Genomic DNA, 26,069 nt, shown 5'->3' on the forward strand with positions numbered 1-26,069 from the left:
TTCCTTGTGACAATATTGTCACCCACTGTAACTGAGAAGCCGTCGGTCTTGCTGAGTTTGTTATTTGAACCGAAGAGAATGGACTCTGTTTTGCCCATGTGTAATGATAGTTTGTTATCAGCGAGCCAGGTGCAGATTCTGCCTAGTTCTGAGCTGAGGGTTTTTTCAACCTGTAACTTGTTCTTGTCAGAGACCAGCAGGGCTGAGTCGTCCACAAACAGGAACAAGTTGCAGTCACAAGCTGACGACATGTCATTTGCATAAATTAGGAACAGTAGCGGTCCTAGTATGCTTCCTTGTGGAACACCACAGCTCACTGGGAGGGGGGGGTAGGGTACAGTTTACCTCCACCATCTGTTCTCTCCCCTCAAGGTAAGATTGTATCCAGAAGGCCTTTTGTAGGTCTAGCATGACCATGCCGCAGTATTTTCCCACGTCCACCTCTTGTTTGATGTGGTCGTTCAAATAGAGAAGGCATGTGTCAGTGGAGTGGGATATTCTGAAGCCAGATTGGAATACGTAGATTTCGATTTTTTTCCACAAGGTACTTTTCGACCTGTTCGTATACTATTCTTTCCATGACTTTCAAGATGGATGTAAGGATAGAAACAGGGCGGTAGTTGCCTGGGTCTAATTTGCTGCCCTTTTTGTGCAGGGGTGTTACTCTCGCAATTTTGAAGTCCTTGGGAACGTGTCCCTGTTTTATGGAGAGGTTTATTATGTGTGTGATGACTGGGGTGATGGCGGCTGCTGAATTTGGAGGGGATGTTGTCATGGCCAGTTGTTCGGTTGGAGGGCGGTCAGTTTTTTGAGTACCTCATCTGTAGTTACCATTTCCAGTTTGAAGTCGTCTTTGTGGACGCCTAGGTTCTTGTAGTATACTACTATGTGTTCTACCCCATAATGCCCTGAGTGGGAGGGTAGTTTGTTTACCAGTGTTGTGGCTATGTTTGTGAAGAAAGTGTTGTCTGTCTTTATGTTTATGTTTGAGAACCTGGTTTTAAGTTTTTTACTGCAGCCTAGTTGGTTATTGAGTAATTTCCAAAGTTCCAAAGACATGTAGTGATTCTGTTAACAATATGACAGAAGAAGAAAGAAAAATAATAAAGTAAGATAGAATTATAAACAAACAAAACAGTCCCTTGTCCAAAAAGGAGAACCAAGTCCTAAGTGTGACATGTAGTGATGCCTTTAACAAATAACTTCATATTTTATTCTATTTTGACCGTTATTTTCTATGGGAAACTCGTTTCACCGGCGGTCTGGTTACAAAACCAACACCAAACAAAACAAATGAAAAAAAAAAAACAGGTAACCAAGTTGGTTACAGCAAAACCCTAGAAACACTAAACCATAATAGGTGCATCAACAGAACAGGAACAGGACATGAACAAAGCCCCGGTTGACTTTATTCAATCTTATAAAAACAGCGGTTGATTTTATTGACTTTAAAGTTTCCATAAAACGGGCTGTATAGAAAATGCTGCCCCAGGACGCAGTGATGAAGTCCTCTGGTCTGTTAGAACTGTGCAGACACCCAGGAGACATCTGGACACATCTGGAGACATCCGACTCGCCCGTTTTACTGCAACACTACCATCACCGACATCTAAGAAGGGAGATCCCCCCCTTGAACGGCCCTTCTAAGGTTTCTCTCCTCCACATTGCCTGTGGTGCATTTTTTCCTATTGCTAGGTTTTAGTGAGTTTTTCCTTACCTTCGCGTGGGGTCTGTCAGGGAGTGTTGCATTTATTAATTTCTTTTAAATTTGTTGGACTTTATGGTGTTTTTGTTTTGTTCTTGATTTATTCTTCTTGACTTGTTTAAAGAAGACGTGTCCGGCCCATGGGGACATTAACGTGTGTCGTCGGGCCTTACAAATACATTTGATTTGATTTGATTAGACTGTTCTGCCCTCAGAGAGACACATCATTACACTAAAGCTTTATGCTCCTTGGAGAGGAGAGATGGAGGGGGGGTAGAAAGAAGGAGGGAGAGAAAGAGGTGAGGGGAGATAATAGAAGAAAGAGAGGAGATGGAGAGAAAAGGAGAAAATTAGTAGAGGAGGAGAGAGGAAAGAGAATAGAAGGAGAAAAATGGGAGGAGGAGAGAGGAGGGGACGGGAGCGAATAGAAAGGAGAAAGAGGGGAGGAGAGATGGGGGTGTACAGAGAAGAGGGGGGAGAGGGAAGAGGAGAAAAAGAATAGGAGAAGAGAATAGAGGAGAAAAATAGGAGAGGAGGGAAGAGAATAGAAGGAGAAAAATGGGAGGAGGAGAGAGGAGGGGAGTAGAGAGAAGGGAGGGGAGGGGAGAGAATAGAGGAAAGGAGAAAGAGGAGAGGAGGAGAGGGGAAGGGAGGAGTGGAGAGGAGAGGCGAAGAGGAATTCGGAGCATTAGAGGAATGACACTGAAAACAATGATAGACAACTAGGTCAACCTTTCATTGGACTTTGCTGTGTGTGTGCGTGTGCTGTGTGTGTGCGTGTGTGTGTGTGTGCGGACAGGAAGCCAGTGTATCAGGGTGATGAATTTCCTGTCAGCATGTTTCTGCTTTGAGATCATACACAGGACATACCACAGCAAGGTGGGTGTGTGTGTGTGTGCCTGAATGTGTGAGCATACGTGTGTGTGCATGAATGTGTGTACAAGCGAGCAAGCGTGCGTGCGTACCTACGAGTGTGTATGTATGTGCACGCTACCTTCCCCAGTCTCAGTGCGGTCCACAGTGAAGTGTGTGTGTGTGTGTGTGCGTGCGTGCGTGTGGGTGCAGTACCTTCCCCGGCCTCAGTGCAGTCCACAGTGAAGTGCAGTCCACAGTGAAGTGTGTGCGTGTGTGTGTGTGTGTGTGTGTGTGCAGTACCTTCCCCGGCCTCAGTGCAGTCCACAGTGAAGTGGGTCGGCTCGTTGGCCTTCAGACCCGCCCTCTCGACTCCGGGACCGAACACCCGGACCTTCTGAGGATGGCTGCCCTTCCCCACGTTCACCTGCAGGGTGACACACCATAGTTCACTGGTTGAGGTTCAGGTTCGTTACACAGAGCCGGGCCATCTGGGAACTTGTCCTTTGAAACTGTTTTGAACAGGGCCGGCACTTTAACCCTTTCACTGCCACACGACAGCCAGTTAACCCTTTCACTGTGACAATACAGAAGGTTAGCCCTTTACTATCACACAACCGACGGCGATGCTCCATCATTAGCATCATTAGCTCCGGGCCATCTGGGAACTCGTCCTTTGAAACTGTTTTGAATAGGGCCGGCACTTTAAAGAATACCAGACAGCTGATTGGAACCACCGCCCAGAACTGCCAGTGGACACAAAGGACCCACAAAGGACACTCGATTGGTCCAAACCACTGTGGTGCTTCTGGGACAACCAAGTGCATAACTTGGAAGTCTGACGAGATGTCATTCTTATGTGATCCTGCGAAGCCAGCCGCCGTGCAAGGTCATCAATTCCTGTCGTCCTGATTCGTTGTTAATACGTTTAATTGTGTTTAATTAGTCAATGCATCAGAGAGTATAGACACTTCATTGGCATCACAACACCGCATTGATCTTTTGTTTGATTCTAGATCTAAAAAACAAAAGACACATTCCTCGTTTATATCTGAAACATTAAAACACTTTCATTGCCAAAGACGAGATATTAAGTTTTTGGATCGTTTGATCTTTTTACTTTGATCCCCGCTCTACAGACTTGCCCGGAGCGATCTGCATCATTTGGGCACATCCCCACACACTAGAACTGCATTGCCGGTCGACTATGAACAGGTGGCAGTATCGTCCGTGTCTGAACTGGAATAGCTTGGCGTGGATACACCGAGGGCGGGATCCACAAAGAATGGATTGCACCCTTACTTACAATTCATGATGAATTGAAAATGGGGGACCCTGATGTGAACAAGACGAAAGTCTTTCTCTGGTCTGCATCCCCTTAACAGTTGTGTGTAGATTCAAGATTCAAGATTCAAGAGTTTTAATTGTCACGGCATACAGGTATACAATGAAATGCGGCTGGTCTTGCCCGCGACGATGTGCAATACAGTGGTACAACATATAATAGAATCCAATAAAATACAGTGGTACAACATATTAATAGAATCCAATAAAACAGTGCAATAAACAGGTACATGGTGTGCCATCTCGGTATCTGTACATTAGTATTTACAGAGCATATAGGACATGCTAGTTAGCTTTAGTAGTGCAATACACTGTTCCTGATGTTATACTACTTTAAGTGGCCTTTCCTCTGGCCATAAGTGTGCGTGTGTGCGGCATGAGTGTTAAAGTGGCTGCTAGTGTGTGAGCGTGCTCAGCGTGCGTGTCGTGTATGTACTTGTGTGTGGATATTTCAGTTTCTGTGTCTCTCAATGTTCATTGTTCAAGGCTCTGATGGCCTGGGGGAAGAAGCTTAGCCTAAGCCTCTCCGTCTTAGTCTCTAGAATTCGCAGGCGTCTGCCTGACCTCAGCAGCTGGAACAGGCTGTTATTGGGGTGGTGGGGGTCTTTCATTATCCTGCAGGCTCTGGATTTGCACCTCTTGTTGTATAGAGCCTGCAGGGGAGGTAGCGCAATACCCGTGGTACGCTCGGCTGAGCGCACCACACTCTGTAGGGCCTTCTTGTCCTGTGCCGTGCTGTTCCCATACCAGGCAGTGATGTTTCCGGTCAAGATGCTCTCTACAGCTCCTGAGTAGAAGGACTGGAGTATCTTCCCCGATACTCTGAACTTCCTTAACTGTCTCAGGTGGTAGAGGCGCTGCTTCGCTTTCTTTACTACTGTGCCTATGTGTGTTGACCATGTCAGGTCCTCTGAGATGTGGACCCCCAGGTACTTGAAGCTGCTCACCCTGTCCACGGTAGCCCCGTTAATCCTCAGTGGTGTGTGTGTCTCCCGCTGTCCTCTCCTATAATCCACGATCAGCTCCTTGGTTTTACCAATGTTCAGGAGCAGGCTGTTGTCCTGGCACCAACGTTCCAGTACCTCAACCTCCTCCCGGTAGGCCTTCTCGTCGTTGTCCGAGATCAGCCCCACCACCACCGTGTCGTCGGCGAACTTCACAATGGAGTTGGAGCTGAACTTGGCCACACAGTCGTGTGTGTAGAGTGAGTACAGCAGGGGGCTTAGAACACAGCCCTGGGGGGACCCGATGCTCAGGGTGATGGTGTTGGAGGTCTGACCCCCCACCCTGACCGCCTGGGGTCTTTCACTCAGAAAGTCCAGTACCCAGGCGCTCAGGGCGGAGCTCAGGCCTAGCTCGATCAGCTTGTCCACCAGTCTGGTGGGGACTATGGTGTTGAACGCTGAGCTGTAGTCAATGAACAACAGTCTCACATAGCCCCCCTTCTGACGGTCAAGGTGGGAGAGAGTGCTGTGCAGTACCTGGGAGACCGCGTCATCAGTGGACCTGTTTGTCCTGTATGCAAATTGCATAGGGTCCATATCACTGGGGAGAGAGGCACAAATGTGGTCCTTGACCAGCCTCTCGAAACATTTCATGACCACAGAGGTGAGTGCCACCGGTCTGTAATCATTTGGACATGTTGGGGAGGGTTTCTTCGGTACAGGGATGATGGTAGACATCTTGAAGCAGGCAGGGACTACTGACTCCGCCAGGGATTGATTAAATATGGCGGTGAACACCGGGGCAAGCTGGTTTGCACAGGACTTAAGTATGCGTCCTGTTATACCATCTGGGCCAGCAGCCTTCCTGGTGTTCACCTGCATAAATGCTCTTCTCACACTGTGTTCCGACAACGAGAGAGCGCCCCCGCCCCCCCGCGGTTGCCCCCCCCCCTCCACAACAGCCGGTGCGCCAGTGACGTCACTAGCCAGAGGGCTAGCGGCGACACTGTCTACACCGAACCGAGCGTAGAAGGAGTTGAGTTTGTCCGCTAGAGAGGCGTCGTCGCTCCCCATTGCGGGGGCGCTGACTTTGTAGTCAGTTATTGTCTTCAGTCCCCTCCACAAGCCTCTTGTGTCGTTTTGTGCCATTTGTGTCTCCAGTTTCTCAGCATATGTCCTCTTAGCAAGTTTAACAGCCTTGCGCAGAGTGTAGACTGAAGCCTTGTATTCTTCCATATTTCCTGACTCTCTGCCCAGGTTATAAGCCGTGGTGCGTGAGTTTAGGGCTGTTCTTATAGTGCTGTCCACCCAAGGTTTCTGGTTTGGGAAAACCCGCGCCGTCTTTGTGGGGACAATGCCGTCTGCCACTGTAGTTATGTAGCTTACAACGGTATCAGCATACTCGCTGACGTCACTGGCGCTTCCTTCAAACATGTCCCAGTCTGTATCCTTGAACGCGTCACGGAGCTCGGCCTCTGATTCGTCAGACCACTTTTTTGTCTCACGTGACACGACGACTTCGCGTGATCTCTGTTTGTATGCTGGGATTAAAAAGATGGAGTCATGATCGCTCGCGCTTACAGAGCCCATCAGTGGCGGAGCCGCTACAGCCTTGTAGGCAGCTCTGAACGGGGTGTAGCAGTGGTCGAGTGTGTTTCCCCCTCTTGTGGAGCAGACGATGTGCTGAAAAAAAGTCGGCATCACTTTTTTCAGGTTTGCCTGGTTGAAATCACCAGTCACTATCGTCGCGGCTTCCGGGTGCTTGATCTGCTGTTTGTTGATGTGGTCGTGTAATTCCCCCAGCGCTTTGCCGGTATTTGCCTGTGGATGAATATACACGACGGATAAAATGACCGCGGTAAACTCACGGGGTAGGTGATACGGGCGACACAGGATCTGGAGATGTTCCATATCTGGGGAGCATGAACTTGAGAGGACATGTACTTCCTTGGGATTAACCCAGAGATTGTTCGTGAGGATGCAGACCCCACCTCCGACGCTCTTCCCAGAGGATGCCGTGCGATCTGCTCTCAGGACGGTGAAATTGTCCGATGGAGAGACGCTGTTGTCCGGCGTCGCTGGCTTGAGCCATGTCTCAGTGAAACACATGATATTAACGTCTCTCATCTCCCGTTGGAATCGGACCCTTGCTCTCAAGTCGTCCATCCTTCCCTCCAACGAACGTGCATTCGCCAGAAAGATGGATGGAATTGCTGGACGGTAAGCAGATCTTTTTAATCTAAGTCTGATACCGCCTCGTCTACCTCTATGTTTCTTTCTGCCGTTTCCTTTGTTGCCGTTCTCCCGCTTGATTTCTGTTAGCCCTTCTGGGCATAAAGTGTCTCCCAACTCCAATTTGAGTCCGGAGTTTAGGTCCATAAGTGTCTGGCGGTCGTATGACATACCCGCCAGTGATGATTTAATAAAAAAAGTCGAAAAAACAAACATAATAGCTAAAAATGTGCACAATCGTCGCGGAGCTGTATTGAGCTGTACTGTATTGTACCCATAATGCAATCTGTTGATAGAGGAGCTCAGAGCAGCAGGTGCTGCAGACAGTCTCTCAGTGTCCACAGACTGATGGACCGATGACCGCTTAGCAGGTCCACATCACTGCTGCACCAGAACCAGAAGCACCGTCTCAGAGGTGGCATGTACTGTATATATATATATTTAGGGATGTCCGATATTATCTGCTGATTGGCATTAAAATGTGATATCGGAAATTATCGGTATCGGTTTTCCAAATATATATATTTTTTTTACATTTCTATAACCTTTATTTACCCAGGCAAGCAAGTAAGAACAAATTCTGATTTTATTTATTGTCAAAAGTATGCATAATGTTATGTTAATTCCACGACAAGAGATATGTAATGTTAATTACCTGAAATTATTCAGTTTTTTGGGGGGGGGGGACCCTGCATATATCGGTATCGGTTGATATCGGTATCGGAAATTAAGAGTTGGACGATATCGGTATATCGGTAAAAAAGCCAATATCAAACATCCCTTTATATATATATATATATTATACACACATGAGGTTCTCATTCAGGGCCAGACACCACAGTGGACGCATCAAAGCATTCCAGGGGCGCGGGGTCGAGAAGCGAGAACCATCCATCTTCTTCGGAGATTAAAATTCCATTTCACAAATTCCAGATTATTTTTATTTTAGATTTGGTTTTTTTCCAGTGATATGGTTTCAAACTTGCTCACGACAGTAGAACTATGAATCGGTAGCTTGATAAATCCTACAGATTTTGCCAAGATTAGCCAAGCAGAGAATCACACTGTGTACTGTACCCTGTATGTACTGTATCCTGTATGTACTGTATCCTGTATGTACTGTATCCTGTATGTACTGTACTGTATGTACTGTATCCTGTATGTACTGTATGTACTGTATCCTGTATGTACTGTATCCTGTATGTACTGTATGTACTGTATCCTGTATGTACTGTATGTACTGTATCCTGTATGTACTGTATCCTGTATGTACTGTATCCTGTATGTACTGTATCCTGTATGTACTGTATCCTGTATGTACTGTATGTACTGTATCCTGTATGTACTGTATCCTGTATGTACTGTATCCTGTATGTACTGTATCCTGTATGTACTGTATCCTGTATGTACTGTACTGTATGTACTGTATCCTGTATGTACTGTATCCTGTATGTACTGTATGTACTGTATCCTGTATGTACTGTATCCTGTATGTACTGTATCCTGTATGTACTGTATCCTGTATGTACTGTATCCTGTATGTACTGTACTGTATCCTGTATGTACTGTACTGTATGTACTGTATCCTGTATGTACTGTATCCTGTATGTACTGTATCCTGTACGTACTGTATCGTACGTACTGTACTGTATGTACTGTATCCTGTATGTACTGTATCCTGTATGTACTGTATCCTGTATGTACTGTATCGTACGTACTGTACTGTATGTACTGTATCCTGTACGTACTGTATCCTGTACGTACTGTATCCTGTATGTACTGTATCCTGTATGTACTGTATCCTGTATGTACTGTATCCTGTATGTACTGTACTGTATGTACTGTATCCTGTATGTACTGTACCCTGTATGTACTGTATCCTGTATGTACTGTATACTGTATGTACTGTACTGTCTCCTGTATGTACTGTACTGTATGTACTGTATCCTGTATGTACTGTATCCTGTATGTACTGTATACTGTATGTACTGTACTGTATCCTGTATGTACTGTACTGTCTCCTGTATGTACTGTACTGTATGTACTGTATCCTGTATGTACTGTCTCCTGTATGTACTGTATCCTGTATGTACTGTATGTACTGTATGTACTGTATGTACTGTATGTACTGTATCCTGTATGTACTGTATCCTGTATGTACTGTATGTACTGTATGTACTGTATGTACTGTATGTACTGTATCCTGTATGTACTGTATCCTGTACGTACTGTATCCTGTATGTACTGTATCCTGTATGTACTGTATCCTGTATGTACTGTATCCTGTATGTACTGTATCCTGTATGTACTGTATCCTGTATGTACTGTATCCTGTATGTACTGTATCCTGTACGTACTGTATCCTGTATGTACTGTATCCTATATGTACTGTATCCTGTATGTACTGTATCCTGTATGTACTGTATGTACTGTATCCTGTATGTACTGTATCCTGTATGTACTGTATCCTGTATGTACTGTACCCTGTATGTACTGTATCCTGTATGTACTGTATGTACTGTATCCTGTATGTACTGTATGTACTGTATCCTGTATGTACTGTATCCTGTATGTACTGTATCCTGTATGTACTGTATCCTGTATGTACTGTATGTACTGTATGTACTGTATCCTGTATGTACTGTATGTACTGTATGTACTGTATCCTGTATGTACTGTATCCTGTATGTACTGTATGTACTGTATGTACTGTATCCTGTATGTACTGTATCCTGTATGTACTGTATCCTGTATGTACTGTATCCTGTACGTACTGTATCCTGTATGTACTGTATCCTGTATGTACTGTATCCTGTATGTACTGTATCCTGTATGTACTGTATCCTGTATGTACTGTATGTACTGTATCCTGTATGTACTGTATCCTGTATGTACTGTATGTACTGTATCCTGTATGTACTGTATCCTGTATGTACTGTATCCTGTATGTACTGTACCCTGTATGTACTGTATCCTGTATGTACTGTATGTACTGTATCCTGTATGTACTGTATCCTGTATGTACTGTATCCTGTATGTACTGTATCCTGTATGTACTGTATCCTGTACGTACTGTATCCTGTATCCTGTATGTACTGTATCCTGTATGTACTGTATCCTGTATGTACTGTATCCTGTACGTACTGTATCCTGTACGTACTGTATCCTGTACGTACTGTATCCTGTATGTACTGTATCCTGTATGTACTGTACTGTATCCTGTATGTACTGTATCCTGTATGTACTGTATCCTGTATGTACTGTATGTACTGTATCCTGTATGTACTGTATCCTGTATGTACTGTATCCTGTATGTACTGTACTGTATGTACTGTATCCTGTATGTACTGTATCCTGTATGTACTGTATCCTGTATGTACTGTATGTACTGTATCCTGTATGTACTGTATCCTGTATGTACTGTATCCTGTATCCTGTATGTACTGTATCCTGCATGTACTGTATCCTGCATGTACTGTATCCTGCATGTACTGTATCCTGCATGTACTGTATCCTGCATGTACTGTACCCTGTATGTACTGTACCCTGTATGTACTGTATCCTGTATGTACTGTATCCTGTATGTACTGTATCCTGTGTGTACTGTATCCTGTATGTACTGTATCCTGTATGTACTGTATCCTGTATGTACTGTATCCTGTATGTACTGTATGTACTGTATCCTGTATGTACTGTATCCTGTATGTACTGTATCCTGTATGTACTGTATCCTGTATGTACTGTATCCTGTATGTACTGTATGTACTGTATCCTGTATGTACTGTATCCTGTATGTACTGTATCCTGTATGTACTGTATCCTGTATGTACTGTATCCTGTATGTACTGTATCCTGTATGTACTGTACTGTATCCTGTATGTACTGCCCACTAAATAGACAACATGAGCTCTCAGACAGATGTGTCCACAGAACAGCTGTCCCTATTCTAACAAACAGTCTCGAATGTTCACAGAGCTGCATGTTCTTATACGCGTGCTGCATAATGACGACAATACATTAACACTTTGATTGCCCAACCCGAGTTTTCTCGGGTTTACCCCCCGCGGGTTGAATGCCCACTCACGAGAATTCTCGTATTTTCTCTCTTTTTTTTTATTAGCGATCTGAAATCATATTTCATCAACCAAGTCTACCGTTGGAAATCCAACCACTCCAGGCGCTCGGATGTGGAAAAAAGCGCCCCCTATCGTCTCCCAGATGGTAATTCACCCTTTTGGATTGAACTCAAATGAAAATTTATGAGAAAAAAAATCCCTGACTCCACATTTTACTTCTCACTCACGCAGCCGGCGTCGATCAGCTCCACTAGTGAGCCTCAGAGCAGCGGAGATTATGTGTTTTTACAGTATACACAGTGAATCAATAAAAAGATCGATATTTTCGAATGGCGATCAGGAATTGGAATAATCCATTTGGATACCATCTGATCTCAGGTAAGGAATCTATGTTACCAGTATTAGGATAATCAGACTCGTTTTCACAGAGATATAAGCTTTTATGTGATTATGTGATATCGCTGATCGACTGTGCGAGCGGTCAGGAAATGGGAGAATCGATTTTCAACTTGCGGCACGAGCGTGCATGCGCACACATATACCATCGATAATCTAGCGTTTATTTGAAAACGATTCATAAATAGGCCAAACAATGACAACGTTCTAGAATATTCCAGTAAAAGGCGATTATCATGGAATGTGTTATTTTTTCCGTGAAAACTAGTGATTTTCAAAATGCTAGAAAACGGAAATGAAGCGATAAAAAAACAATCTGCTACGACAATGTTGACTGGAAAATGAGTCTTTGATAAGCGACGGGCAGATTAGACACATAGCCATAATTTAAAACATAGATTAGGCAATATTAACGTTAACATTGAAGTGGCCCTGGGCATTCAAGGAGGTAAAAAGGAATTAACCTTGGGCAATCAAAGTGTTAAGGATAACACATGACCAAGGATAACACATGACCAAGGATAACACATGACCAAGGATAACACATGACCATGGATAACACATGACCAAGGATAACACATGACCAATGATAACACATGACCAAGGATAACACATGACCAAGGATAACACATGACCAAGGATAACGCATGACCAATGATAACACATGACCACCAAGGATAACACATGACCAAGGATAACACATGACCAATGATAACACATGACCACCAAGGATAACACATGACCAAGGATAACACATGACCAAGGATAACACATGACCAATGATAACACATGACCACCAAGGATAACACATGACCAAGGATAACACATGACCAAGGATAACACATGACCAAGGATAACACATGACCACCAAGGATAACACATGACCACCAAGGATAACACATGACCAAGGATAACACATGACCAAGGATAACACATGACCAAGGATAACACATGACCATCAATAATCTCCTGACCGCGGTGTAAAAAGCAGGGCGAACAGACACTAACCACATTAAGCAAGTATTACAAATGAAACACCACCAAGGTGGGTTACAGTACAGGAAAGACTGGTTAGCAGTACGCATGTCAGATGGATTAATACGTTCTAAATAAAGCGTCTGTGGTAGCGGGGCGTGGTCTGCAGCCGCAGGGGCAGGGTGTCTGGCAGTAACAGGGTTAGTGGGGCGTGGTCTGCAGCTGCAGGGGCCGGGTGTCTGGCAGTACCAGGGTTAGTGGGGCGTGGTCTGCAGCTGCAGGGGCCGGGTGTCTGGAAGTACCAGGGTTAGTGGGGCGTGGTCTGCAGCTGCAGGGTGTCTGGCAGTACCAGGGTTAGAGGGGCGTGGTCTGCAGCTGCAGGGGCAGGGTGTCTGGCAGCACCAGGGTTAGTGGGGCGTGGTCTGCAGCTGCAGGGGCCGGGTGTCTGGCAGCACCAGGGTTAGCGGGGCGTGGTCTGCAGCTGCAGGGGCCGGGTGTCTGGCAGCACCAGGGTTAGTGGGGCGTGGTCTGCAGCTGCAGGGGCCGGGTGTCTGGCAGTACCAGGGTTAGCGGGGCGTGGTCTGCAGCTGCAGGGGCCGGGTGTCTGGCAGGCAGTACCAGGGTTGGTTCATCGGGGGGTTACCGGTTGACTCATGTGCAGGTGGGCCTCTTTACAGTTCAAAGGGTAGGCGATACTGCCACCTGTCGGGATTCGATCATCATTTCAATTCTAACTAACAGAGGTCCCTAGAATGCACACTAAGGTCCATGTGACTGTTTAGAATAATAATAATCAAAAAAAAAAAGGAAAAACGTTTTTTTTGGCGCTCATTGAGTTAAGAGGGAATCTTGGGAAAGTCTACTTTGTATGGCAGAACTTTCCTGCCAATTAAAATGTTTATTTAAATGTATATAACACACAATACACAACACTGATGAATACAATATAGGCTGGTTTAACTATGGGTTCAAGCCAGCTTCCCCTGAAGCAGCCCCGCCCAGCTCCTTGTCAGACTTGTGTAAAGTGGGCCACCTGCACGTCAGTCAACGGGTAACCCCGATGAACCAACCCTGGCACTGCCAGACACCCCAATGAACCCACCCTGGCACTGCCAGACACCCCAATGAACCCACCCTGGCACTGCCAGACACCCCAATGAACCAACCCTGGCACTGCCAGACACCCCAATGAACCAACCCTGGCACTGCCAGACACCCCAATGAACCCACCCTGGCACTGCCAGACACCCCAATGAACCAACCCTGGCACTGCCAGACACCCCAATGAACCAACCCTGGCACTGCCAGACACCCCAATGAACCCACCCTGGCACTGCCAGACACCCCAATGAACCAACCCTGGCACTGCCAGACACCCCAATGAACCAACCCTGGCACTGTCAGACACCCCAATGAACCCACCCTGGCACTGCCAGACACCCCAATGAACCAACCCTGGCACTGTCAGACACCCCAATGAACCCACCCTGGCACTGCCAGACACCCCAATGAACCAACCCTGGCACTGCCAGACACCCCGATGAACCAACCCTGGCACTGCCAGACACCCCAATGAACCAACCCTGGCACTGCCAGACACCCCAATGAACCACCCCTGGCACTGCCAGACACCCCAATGAACCAACCCTGGCACTGCCAGACACCCCAATGAACCAACCCTGGCACTGCCAGACACCCCAATGAACCAACCCTGGCACTGCCAGACACCCGGCCCAGACACCAGAGCACTGGAGAGCAGCGAGCAGCAGTGAGTAGAGAGGTATAATGGCGATCGAGACTTTTGGAGACTATTATGAAGAGGACCAAACGATCACACTTATATGGATGCCAACGTGCGTTTCACCAGACTACATTGAACTCGGCACTTCTGGTAAATCATAAAAATACTATAGTCAAACCGGCCGAGGAGGTAACATTATTTGTCGCCGAGTTGAGAGCGCCAACTAACGTTCGGCAATGGCGATCGCCTAGAGAGCGAACTATTGGGAGATTATTATGAAGAGGACAACCGGTGACGATCCATCCATAACATAAAGGTGCGTTTTCACCAAACTATGTTGGACTCTAGTATTTTCAAACAGGCTGTTTTTGGATGTACGTTCCTGGATGTAACGTTACCCTGGCGCTGCTAACGGGCCAACTAACGTTATATTTATTGATCCTGTTCTGACCCGAGACACTTGGAACAAGAGTGGACGGGGTTTTGGTGGACCGGCTGACAAAAGGTAACATCTATTTTTTTACCGAACCCCATCATAAAACATGCCTTTGTAATGATCCCAAATCCGGTACTTTTAAGGCTACCGACCCAATCACGTCGGTACTACAGAGTACCGATTCACGTGAGATCCACCGGTGCCACATTTCGGTACTGTAAAAAAAATATATATATATTTTTAAAGTCCGATGACGTCAACGTTTAGTTTACCGCTAAATGAAACCTATGAAGTGCGCCGCACGTTCACTCGCACAACACACGCTCACCTAGGATTTGACTTGATTCAACAACAAAGCAGTCGGGACAATGGCAAGCGGAAACTGTCACAAGTGTGGTTACACTTTACAAAGCTAGATGCAGACAACGCTCGCTGCAATATTATATATATTAACACTAGAGGTGGGCATAGATAAATTTTTTTAATCTAGATTAATCTATCTGCAATCCTGGATTTAATCTAGATTAAAATGGCTCAAAAATGCCGAAGGCATTCAAAATATGTGTGTTCTACCCAAATAATGACCAGAAGTAAGTCCTTACTTTTTCTTTCCTCCTTATGTTTCTCAGGCCAGGTGGCCCATTACACCATGAGCCCATCTCCCGTTTCCAAAATGCATTACAGACTGTTTGAAAAAGCTGTTTTGCTATGATAATTGGTAATGAAATATCAAAATAATGTTCAATAAGATGTACTTGTGTTTAATAAGTTGTTTTATTCAGAAGTTAACACAAATAAATAATATTACCAGTACAGTACAGTATCTAGCACACTCTCAGGAGCAAAACAGAAAGAATCATTTCAAACTTGAACTATGTGACATGGCTTGAATCAACTGCTCCAGTGGAGTTGCTCAGTGGCCAATGGTGTCAACTGTGGTTGTACTGGGCAGCTCCCAGGTGTGAATGGAACTGTGTGAATGTGAAGCAGGGCGTTCCTAGATTAATGCGTTAATTATATTATCGCGCGATACTAGTATAGCGTTAACGCAGCACGTTAACGGCCCAGCTCTAATTAACACATTTTTCTAAATAAATAATGATAATAAATAATTTGAAGTTTGAAAAAAAAAAAAATTTACAACTGAGGTAGGTAGATAAATATTTATTTAGACTAAAGTACCGAAAAAAGTATTGATTCACAGGTACAGGTACGGGTATGGGTTCAGATGTGAACGGTACCCAACCCTATACGCCTCACACATGAACTGTGTGACACTTAGAGAGAGCCGACCCCAGAGTGCCATGTAATGTGCCGGTTCAAACGCGTCTCGTCAGACGGCTTCTCTGAACGTCACGGGACATGTCATGTCTTCTTGTTGTTTTGGCAAGCTGCCACTGTGACCGTGAGTGAAATCAGAACATAATATGTTATTTGGGTTGTTATTCGGTCTGAGGTCGCTAGATCTAACCTAACAAACCTAACATTACAGACTTTATTCTGTGAAAAAAAAAAGGGGATTTTGACTGATTTCATTTGATCGAATGCATCTTTGTCATGACAGGGTTGTCACATAACGGTCCTACCATCCAGCTGAGATATGTAGTAAATATATATATATTATATATACAGTAAAAATGAACATCAGAGTTCTTATGGTCATGAAAAACCTGGAATAGTCACGGAAAATTGTGTGTGCGCCTGAAAACGCCATGGAAATGAAAGATCGAGTTGGACTGGTTATTCAAAATATGAAACATGTATCTATATGAATAATATGTGACCGTGCCAAATTTACAGTTGAAATTACATGCTTTGTGTAGGAATATGTGTATAAGAGATTCTTGTGTTTTAATTGTTTGTTATTAACTGTTGGCATTAATGGGGTGTTTGGAGTACTGGCTGTTGCGGGGGGGGGGGGGGGCGATGTTCACATGCCTTCGAGCAGCGCTGTACTTACTTTATGCCTATTCTTATGTCTGCACTTTCTACTTTTATTGTCTTGTATACCTATTCCTATTCTATTCTATTCGTATGTTTATTCTGCATTATACTGTATGCTAATTTTATGCCTAGTGCACGTAGTGATCAGAGCCCTTTGATTGGACCAGCTTGGAACGCCTACCTGGCATCACTGGTTCTGATTGGACAAGCTTAGAACCTCCCGTCTCAACCAAATGATCTGGACCGGTTCAGACAGAACACCAATCTGGTCCCGTTAGCTCCGACTGGACAACTTCCTGCTGTAACGTAAAGCTCCGATTGGACAATCTTAGAACTTGCCGCCTTAATGGGAAGCTCTGTTGGGGACAGGGGGCTCCGATTGGCTGCTTACCCTGAAGGGGCTGTTTGGAACACAGGTGCCGGCCCAGGTGAGCACCACGGTGTGTTTGAGGGGCGAGGAGGGCAGGTAGGAGCAGGAGGAGACCCCTCCCTCTGCTTTACTGCTCACCTTCACCTCTGCTCCTTCTGAATCCTGAGGGGGGGGGGGGGAGAGAGAGAGGGGGGGGGGGAGAGAGAGAGAGAGGGGGGGGGAGACAGAGAGAGAGAGGGGGGGAGAGCGAGAGAGAGAGGGGGGGAGAGAGAGAGAGAGGGGGGGGGACAGAGAGAGAGAGAGGGGGGGGGGGAGACAGAGAGAGAGACAGAGACAGAGACAGAGAGAGAGAGAGAGAGAGAGAGAGAGAGAGAGGGGGGGGGGAGAGAGACAGAGACAAAGACAGAGATAGATATAAGAGTGTGAGAGATATATGGAGATATGGATTGAAATAAAACATGCGTGTGTGTGTGTGTGTGTGTGTGTGTGTGTGTGTGTGTGTATACGTGTGTCTCACCTGAACAATGATCTTCAGAGGACCCTTCCCAGCATCCTTAGCGTTGACGGTGAACTCTGCCGGTTGGTTCATCACACAGCCAGTCTTCTCTAGTCCCGGACCGTACGCCTGGACCTGCAGACGCAACATAATGAATAATACATAATATAGTATAGTATACTGTAATAATACTGTTACAAAGACAAGGCATACTAACCATGCATGTGTGGTTGGTGTGGTTGTCAGGGGTGATGTAAGCCAGAAGAGACTGTGTTTAGTCTAGTCGAGTATAATATAGTACTAACCAGGTCAGGGTTGATGTTGTGGTTGTCAGGGGCGATAAGAGCCATAAGATACTGTGTTTAGTATAGTATGTATAGTATAGTATAGTATAGTATAGCTTTGCTTCTTTCTGTCCCTTCTCGAACAAAACCATTTGTCTTGAGCTATGTTGTCTGGAGCGCAACAGTAAGAAGCATTTTGTATAAAAGTATTCTGTACTTCTGTATGACAACTATTAAAGAAACTTGAAACATGTTGACAATTGCTTCCATGTCTAGGAAGATATTTAATTTTATTTGTATTTTATTTAGTTTCTTATTTTATTTTTTATTTAGTTTGTTATTTTTTGTTATTTCAAGTTTGTGTGTTTATTAGAGATACTCGATATTGGCTTTTTTACCGATACCGATATTGTCCAACTCTTAATTTCTGATACAGACATCAACCGATACCGATACATGCAGGGTTCCCCCCCCCCAAAAATGGAATAATTTCAGGTAATTAACATTACATATCTCTTGTTGTGGAATTAACACAACATTATGCATACTTTTGACAATAAATAAAATCAGAATTTGTTCTTACTTGCCTGGGTAAATAAAGGTTATAGAAATGTAAAAACCGACAGATATTTTCCGATATCACATTTTAATGCAGATATCGGCCAATAATATCGGTAGGCCGATAATATCGGACATCCCTAGTGTTTATGGTTGTTCGAGATAAATAAAGATCAAATCAAAATCAAATAGTATAGTATAGCATAGTGTCATGTAGAATATAGTACAGTATAGTATGGTACTAACAGGGTAATAATAGCCATAAGAGACTGCGTTTGGTCTAGTTTAGTCTAGTCTAGTCTAGTACAGTACGGTACTAACCAGGTCAGGGTGGCTGGTGTGGTCGTCGGGGGTGATCAGAGCCATGTAAGGACTGCGCTCGATGTCCTCGTCGTCACACATCACGTGCACGGCGTACTCGCCGGCCTCCGTGGGCCAGTAGTGCACGTCACACGAGCCGTCGTTCTGGTCCTCGCACTCGATCTTCGCCTGCGACGGGCCCTCGATGGCAAAGCCTGCAGAGAGGAGAGGAGATTAGACAGATATACATAGAATATATATATTAGGGTATGTATATGTTGCCATATGTATCTCATGTATTGTTATGTTTTGCGTTGTGTTGTGCGTTTGTGTGTGGACCCCAAGAAGACTAGCTCGCCACTTTTTTTTAATCTTTTTTTCCCTCCTTTTTCCTCCGATTTTCTCCCATCCCAATGTTAGTCGTTATGCCAATTCCCAATCCCCTTCCTGGTCGCTGCGCACTTACCCCCCACAGTCGGTCTGGGAGAGTGGAGGCTATCACATGCTTCCTCCGACACATGTCTAGCCAATCAACCGCTTCTTCTCACCTGGCAGCGCGGATTCTCACTGAGAGGGTGTAGCGTGTGGAAGGATCACACTACCCCCCTTAGATCCTATCCGCGCTAAGCAGGCCCCCCGACCGAACTGTAGGAGTCGCTGTTTACGACCTGGACCCACCCCGCCAGCTTCTCCCACCCTCTATTAGTGTGAACGGCCAGCCAAGCTGGTGACAACCCCGGAGCTGTGAGCTGGATTCGAACAGGCGAATCTAGCCGCTCCGGGGTTTGGTGACGAACGCAATCTCCGCTACACCACCTGATCCTTTTAAACAATAATCAATAAACATGTACATTATAATATATTAGGGTATAAATGTACATTATTTATAATATATTGGGTTGTAAATGCACACGCAGTATAATATATTACAGTAATGTCTATTATGACAAAACCTAGAAGACAGATTAGGCAATAATATGTTTTCAGATTAGTACATTAAAAGGTAGAACCTGCCATGCATTTAACACATTATATGTTAGTCAGTGTAGAAACTGTCCCATTTAACACATTATATGGGAGTCAGTGGAGAAACTGTCCCATTTAACACATTATATGGAAGTCAGTGTAGAAACTGTCCCATTTAACACATTATATGGGAGTCAGTGGAGAAACTGTCCCATTTAACACATTATATGGAAGTCAGTGTAGAAACTGTCCCATTTAACACACATTATATGGAAGTCAGTGGAGAAACTGTCCCATTTAACACATATTATATGGAAGTCAGTGGAGAAACTGTCCCATTTAACACACATTATATGGAAGTCAGTGGAGAAACTGTCCCATTTAACACACATTATATGGAAGTCAGTGTAGAAACTGTCCCATTTAACACACATTATATGGAAGTCAGTGGAGAAACTGTCCCATTTAACACATATTGTATGGAAGTCGGTGGAGAAACTGTCCCATTTAACACATTATATGGAAGTCAGTGGAGAAACTGTCCCATTTAACACATATTGTATGGAAGTCAGTGGAGAAACTGTCCCATTTAACACATATTATATGGAAGTCAGTGGAGAAACTGTCCCATTTAACACATATTATATGGAAGTCAGTGGAGAAACTGTCCCATTTAACACATTATATGGAAGTCAGTGGAGAAACTGTCCCATTTAACACATATTGTATGGAAGTCAGTGGAGAAACTGTCCCATTTAACACATATTATATGGAAGTCAGTGGAGAGGCTGGCGAGTCAGAACGTACCCAGAACCCCAACATCCACTCCGACGGACTCGACCACGAAGTCAGCTGATCGAGCCACGACCCCCCCCTCCAGCCCAGGGCCCCACGCCCTGATCTTCTGAGGGCCCGCCTCCGGACCCACACCCACCTCGAAGGGACTGAGAGAGAGGGAGAGAGAGAGAGAGGGAGCGAGAGCGAGAGCGAGAGCGACAGAGACAGAGGGGGGGAGAGAGCGAGAGAGAGAGAGACAGAGAGAGACAGAGACAGAGACAGAGACAGAGACAGAGACAGAGAGAGAGAGCGAGAGCGAGAGCGAGAGCGAGAGGGAGAGGGAGAGGGAGAGGGAGAGGGAGAAGAGAGAAAGAGAGACAGAGACAGAGAGAGAGAGAGCGAGAGAGCGAGAGCGAGAGACAGAGAGAGAGAACGAGAGAGAGAGAGAGTGAGAGAGAGAGAGAGAGAAAGAGCGAGAGAGAGACAGAGAGAGACAGAGCGAGAGAGAGCGAGAGCGAGAGAGAGCGAGAGAGAGAGTGACAGAGAGCGAGAGAGAGAGACAGAGAGAGAGACAGAGAGAGAGCGAGAGAGAGAGCGAGAGAGAGCGAGAGAGAGCGAGCGAGCGAGCGCGAGAAAGAGCGAGAGAGAGAGTGAGCGAGAGAGACAAAGAGCGAGAGAGCGAGAGCGAGCGAGACAGAGCGAGAGAGAGAGCGAGACAGAGAGCGAGAGAGAGCGAGAGAGAGAGCGAGACAGAGAGCGAGGGAGAGAGCGAGACATCGAGAGAGAGAAAGAGAGAGCGAGAGAGATTTGTTATCAGGTAAACAGTAAAAACACAAGAGATAATGAAAGAAAACTATATAGTACAAATATCTGAAACAGGTAAAAAAAAACACAAGTACACAACACCTTATTAAAAGTTGTTCTGGGATTCATGTCTTCATTGCGTGCAATCTTTCATCACTTAGCAGTATTAGGACATTACCGTGTGTGCGTGTGTGTGCGTGTGCGTGTGCGTGTGCGTGTGTGTGTGTGTGTGTGTGTGTGTCTGACTGCGTACAGCATGTTAAGTGATGCATGAGGTCACCCAAGTGGCCGTCAGCACAGGCATTAACCCTTTCACTACCACACTACTAACCGTCTGTAGTGTGATAGTAAAGGGTTAACCTTCTGTAGTGTGGTAGTGAAAGGGTTAACCCTTTGTCGTGTGGTAGTGAAGGGGTTAAGGCATGTGCCCACCCTTACACCCTGGAAGAGAAAGCAGGCTAAACCCATAAAGCCCCGCCCCCATCGCCACGACAACGGGGGCACAAAGGCCGGCCAGTAGGAGGGACCGATTTCATACGACCTCGTTGAAACTTAAAAACCACGACGTCATTTCCTGCTGAACACTGCTCCCCTGTTCTCCTTCCATTCCGTACGGAGAAAAAAGGGAGAATTTATACCCAGAGAAATAATCATTTTGGAACAGCGCCATTTTGTTTTCACGAGCGTAAACTTTAAGTAAAGTACGTAAACTTTATTGTTAGTTACTTTTCGTAGAGTCCGCCTTTCTTTCTGTCCGCAGCTGATCTCACTAGTAACTACAGGCCAGGGACAATCTGGAATATTTTTCCGATCGGTCAGCGAGAAGTATTTTATTTGAATACATTTCCATCATTGTCCATTGAAGAGCAGAGATCGGTCTACACAGCAGCACAGATGATGGCACTGCTGTGTGGGTCCCAGCTTTCTAATGATAGACGGGTCCGGTTGGTTTCTGGGTAATGCATATCCGGTCCGTTTGGGTTCAGGCATGACTACAATGTGACCGGGCACAGACTTTAGGTCTTGGTGAGCAATCTTCAAATATTTAGTTTTACATGAACACACTTTACAGGAAGTACAGGTTCATACCTTCAAAATAAGCCATCACTTGTACAAATCGGCGGATAATTTTCAATATATGTCTTATCAGGGACGTGCACAGGACTTTAGAGGGGCAGGTGCTCAAAGGCTGAAAAGGGCACTATACCTGTGTGTGTTTTAACCGAGCGCGCATAGCGCGCAAGCCCGTTTTGTAAGGGCCCTTTTCGGGCGGGGGGCGGCCCCCTTTTTATGCTTTTTGGGGGGGTTTGGTGATCAAATATTGAATATTGAACTATAATAATCGGTGCAGGAGCTCACTTATCCTTGAAAGACACTTTTATCACTGACTTAAAAGGCCCATACATCTCCATAAATGTTCAGGGGGGAGGGATAAGTGCTTACCCTACAGACCCCAAGAAGTGCTGTATATTCTGTATTGTTTAATATAAATGCATTTTTTATTCCAATCCCGATTTGTATTTGAGATTCCCAAATCCCATCGGACTTGACTTCTTCGTGTCCCTCAGTGAGTGTAATACCAGCATTCAACTGTATGCGCCACAGCGGTTTCTATCATCATCATCCTCACCACCCACGCTATGCATAAAATATATAGGTCCGCGGAGAGGCACGCTGAGGAGGCCGTGCAAACTGCAATGGAATATGGGGCATCTCTCTCTCTTTACCTAATATTTTGATTCTATCCTGACATTTTTCAGTTGGAAGGGCAGTCTATATGCGTAACTGTAAAAAAAATATATATATATATATATATTTTTTTTTTCCCCCAAAAGGGCACTTTTTTTATGAGGCTCAAAAAGGCAGGTGCTCAAGCACCCCTTAGGCTCTATGTGTGCACGTGCCTGTGTCTTATTAACCAAGATAATACCACAACCGCTTCAAAGGCTTGGAGCGGTTTCTCTTAACGATGCATGCAACTACTTTACCCACATTGCAACACACCTGGCCCCTCCCCCACCCAACACACCTAACCCCTCCCCCACCCAACACACCTAGCCCCTCCCCCACCCAACACACCTAGCCCCTCCCCCACCCAACACACCTAGCCCCTCCCCCACCCAACACCATAGACCGCTACACTTCCACGTTACATGGAGCTCATGGAGGAGAGAGAGCGGGGGAGAAAATTAATTAATGTGGATGAGAGCCTCGACATTAAGTGGTTGTAGCTGCGGCTGTGGGGGTGCTGGAGACATGATCCAATAGACTTCTATACGCCCGTGTCTAGAGAGACAGACATACGTCTAGACCTGCTCCATTGACGATAAAAAGACTGATATTTTTCAGTTTTATACCTCCCCGCCCCACGGTTTGGAAACAAAACCTCTTTTGGGCTCCTGGATTAGTTGTAACCGTTTTGGGACCAGCTTGGTTAGTTAGTCGAGGTCCTCATGTGTGCTGCTCCATTATAATTTTCCCGGTTCGCTCTTTTAGACGCAAATGCGAGTGAAAGGAAAACGTAGAGTCTTGGCTTTAGTCATAATCACAATACATTTTGCGCAAATGCTGCGGTCACAAAATGGTGAGGAAAAGTTAGTTAAAAAAAAATTAAACATTCAAATGCAATTTCTTTTTATTTAATAAAGAAAAAACGAATTTAATCGGATTAATCCCTTTATTCAAATTGAGGATTTTGTTTGAAGAAAAAAAAGACATCTAAAAAAAGAAAAAAAAAATTATGATTACGTCATAAAATATGACGACAGACATTCAAAGCTTCATTCGAAAACTTCAATAGAAGCTTCGAATGTAAAAAAAAAATTAAATAAGACATTCAGTACAGCCCTAGAAGCAGCTACTGGTCACAGGAGTCTTCAAGAGCGTTTTAACCATTTGGTAGTGTGGTAGTGAAAGGTAGTGAAAGGGTTAACCATTTGGTAGTGTGGCAGTGAAGGGGTTAACCATTTGGCAGTGTGGTAGTGAAAGGGTTAACCATTTGGTAGTGTGGTAGTGAAAGGGTTAACCATTTGGTAGTGAAAGGGTTAACCATTTGGCAGTGTGGTAATGAAAGGGTTAACCATTTGGTAGTGTGGTAGTGAAAGGGTTAACCATTTGGTAGTGTGGCAGTGAAGGGGTTAACCATTTGGCAGTGTGGTAGTGAAAGGGTTAACCATTTGGTAGTGTGGTAGTGAAAGGGTTAACCATTTGGTAGTGAAAGGGTTAACCATTTGGCAGTGTGGTAATGAAAGGGTTAACCATTTGGTAGTGTGGTAGTGAACGGGTTAACCATTTGGCAGTGTGGTAGTGAAATGGTTAACCATTTGACAGTGTGGTAGTGAAAGGGTTAACCATTTGGCAGTGTGGTAGTGAAAGGGTTAACAATTTGGTAGTGTGGTAGTGAAAGGGTTAACCATTTGGTAGTGTGGTAGTGAAAGGGTTAACCATTTGGCAGTGTGGTAGTGAACGGGTTAACCATTTGGTAGTGTGGTAGTGAAATGGTTAACCATTTGGCAGTGTGGTAGTGAAAGGGTTAACCATTTGGCAGTGTGGTAGTGAAAGGGTTAACCATTTGGTAGTGTGGTAGTGAAAGGGTTAACCATTTGGCAGTGTGGTAGTGAACGGGTTAACCATTTGGTAGTGTGGTAGTGAAATGGTTAACCATTTGGCAGTGTGGTAGTGACTGAGTTAACCATTTGGTAGTGTGGTAGTGAAAGGGTTAACCATTTGGTAGTGTGGTAGTGAAAGGGTTAACCATTTGGCAGTGTGGTAGTGACTGAGTTAACCATTTGGTAGTGTGGTAGTGAAAGGGTTAACCATTTGGTAGTGTGGTAGTGAAAGGGTTAACCATTTGGCAGTGTGGTAGTGAACGGGTTAACCATTTGGTAGTGTGGTAGTGAAATGGTTAACCATTTGGCAGTGTGGTAGTGAAAGGGTTAACCATTTGGCAGTGTGGTAGTGAAAGGGTTAACCATTTGGTAGTGTGGTAGTGAAAGGGTTAATACGATCAACAACACCACCGGAAGATACTAGGGTTAGGGTTAGGGTTAGGGTTAGGGTTACAGATACTAGGTTTGGACGTAGGCTTGTTACTATACAGCCAGATACTAGGTTTGGACGTAGGCTTGTTACTATACAGCCAGATACTAGGTTTGGACGTAGGCTTGTTACTATACAGCCAGATACTAGGTTTGGACGTAGGCTTGTTACGATACAGCCAGATACTAGGTTTGGACGTAGGCTTGTTACTATACAGCCAGATACTAGGTTTGGACGTAGGCTTGTTACTATACAGCCAGATACTAGGTTTGGACGTAGGCTTGTTATTATACAGCCAGATACTAGGTTTGGACGTAGGCTTGTTATTATACAGCCAGATACTAGGTTTGGACGTAGGCTTGTTATTATACAGCCAGATACTAGGTTTGGACGTAGGCTTGTTATTATACAGCCAGATACTAGGTTTGGACGTAGGCTTGTTATTATACAGCCAGATACTAGGTTTGGACGTAGGCTTGTTACTATACAGCCAGATACTAGGTTTGGACGTAGGCTTGTTATTATACAGCCAGATACTAGGTTTGGACGTAGGCTTGTTACTATACAGCCAGATACTAGGTTTGGACGTAGGCTTGTTACGATACAGCCAGATACTAGGTTTGGACGTAGGCTTGTTACTATACAGCCAGATACTAGGTTTGGACGTAGGCTTGTTATTATACAGCCAGATACTAGGTTTGGACGTAGGCTTGTTATTATACAGCCAGATACTAGGTTTGGACGTAGGCTTGTTATTATACAGCCAGATACTAGGTTTGGACGTAGGCTTGTTATTATACAGCCAGATACTAGGTTTGGACGTAGGCTTGT

General features: G+C 45.0%; 1 protein-coding gene across 1 annotated transcript in view; it reads right to left on the minus strand.

Moving 5' to 3' along the window:
* Positions 1-26,069, minus strand: part of LOC311229892 (filamin-B-like) — a gene marked incomplete at its 3' end in the record, with an annotated part of 367,515 nt that overhangs the window by 123,112 nt on the left and 218,334 nt on the right. Inside the window, 5 exon segments of the mRNA XM_084315961.1 lie at positions 2,861-2,984; positions 17,037-17,177; positions 17,533-17,646; positions 18,675-18,868; positions 20,427-20,563. Coding sequence (XP_084172087.1) covers positions 2,861-2,984; positions 17,037-17,177; positions 17,533-17,646; positions 18,675-18,868; positions 20,427-20,563 — 710 coding nt within the window.

The sequence above is a fragment of the Notolepis coatsorum genome (assembly GCF_963971535.1).
Source record: "Notolepis coatsorum genome assembly, chromosome: 6".
NCBI lineage: Eukaryota > Metazoa > Chordata > Actinopteri > Aulopiformes > Paralepididae > Notolepis > Notolepis coatsorum.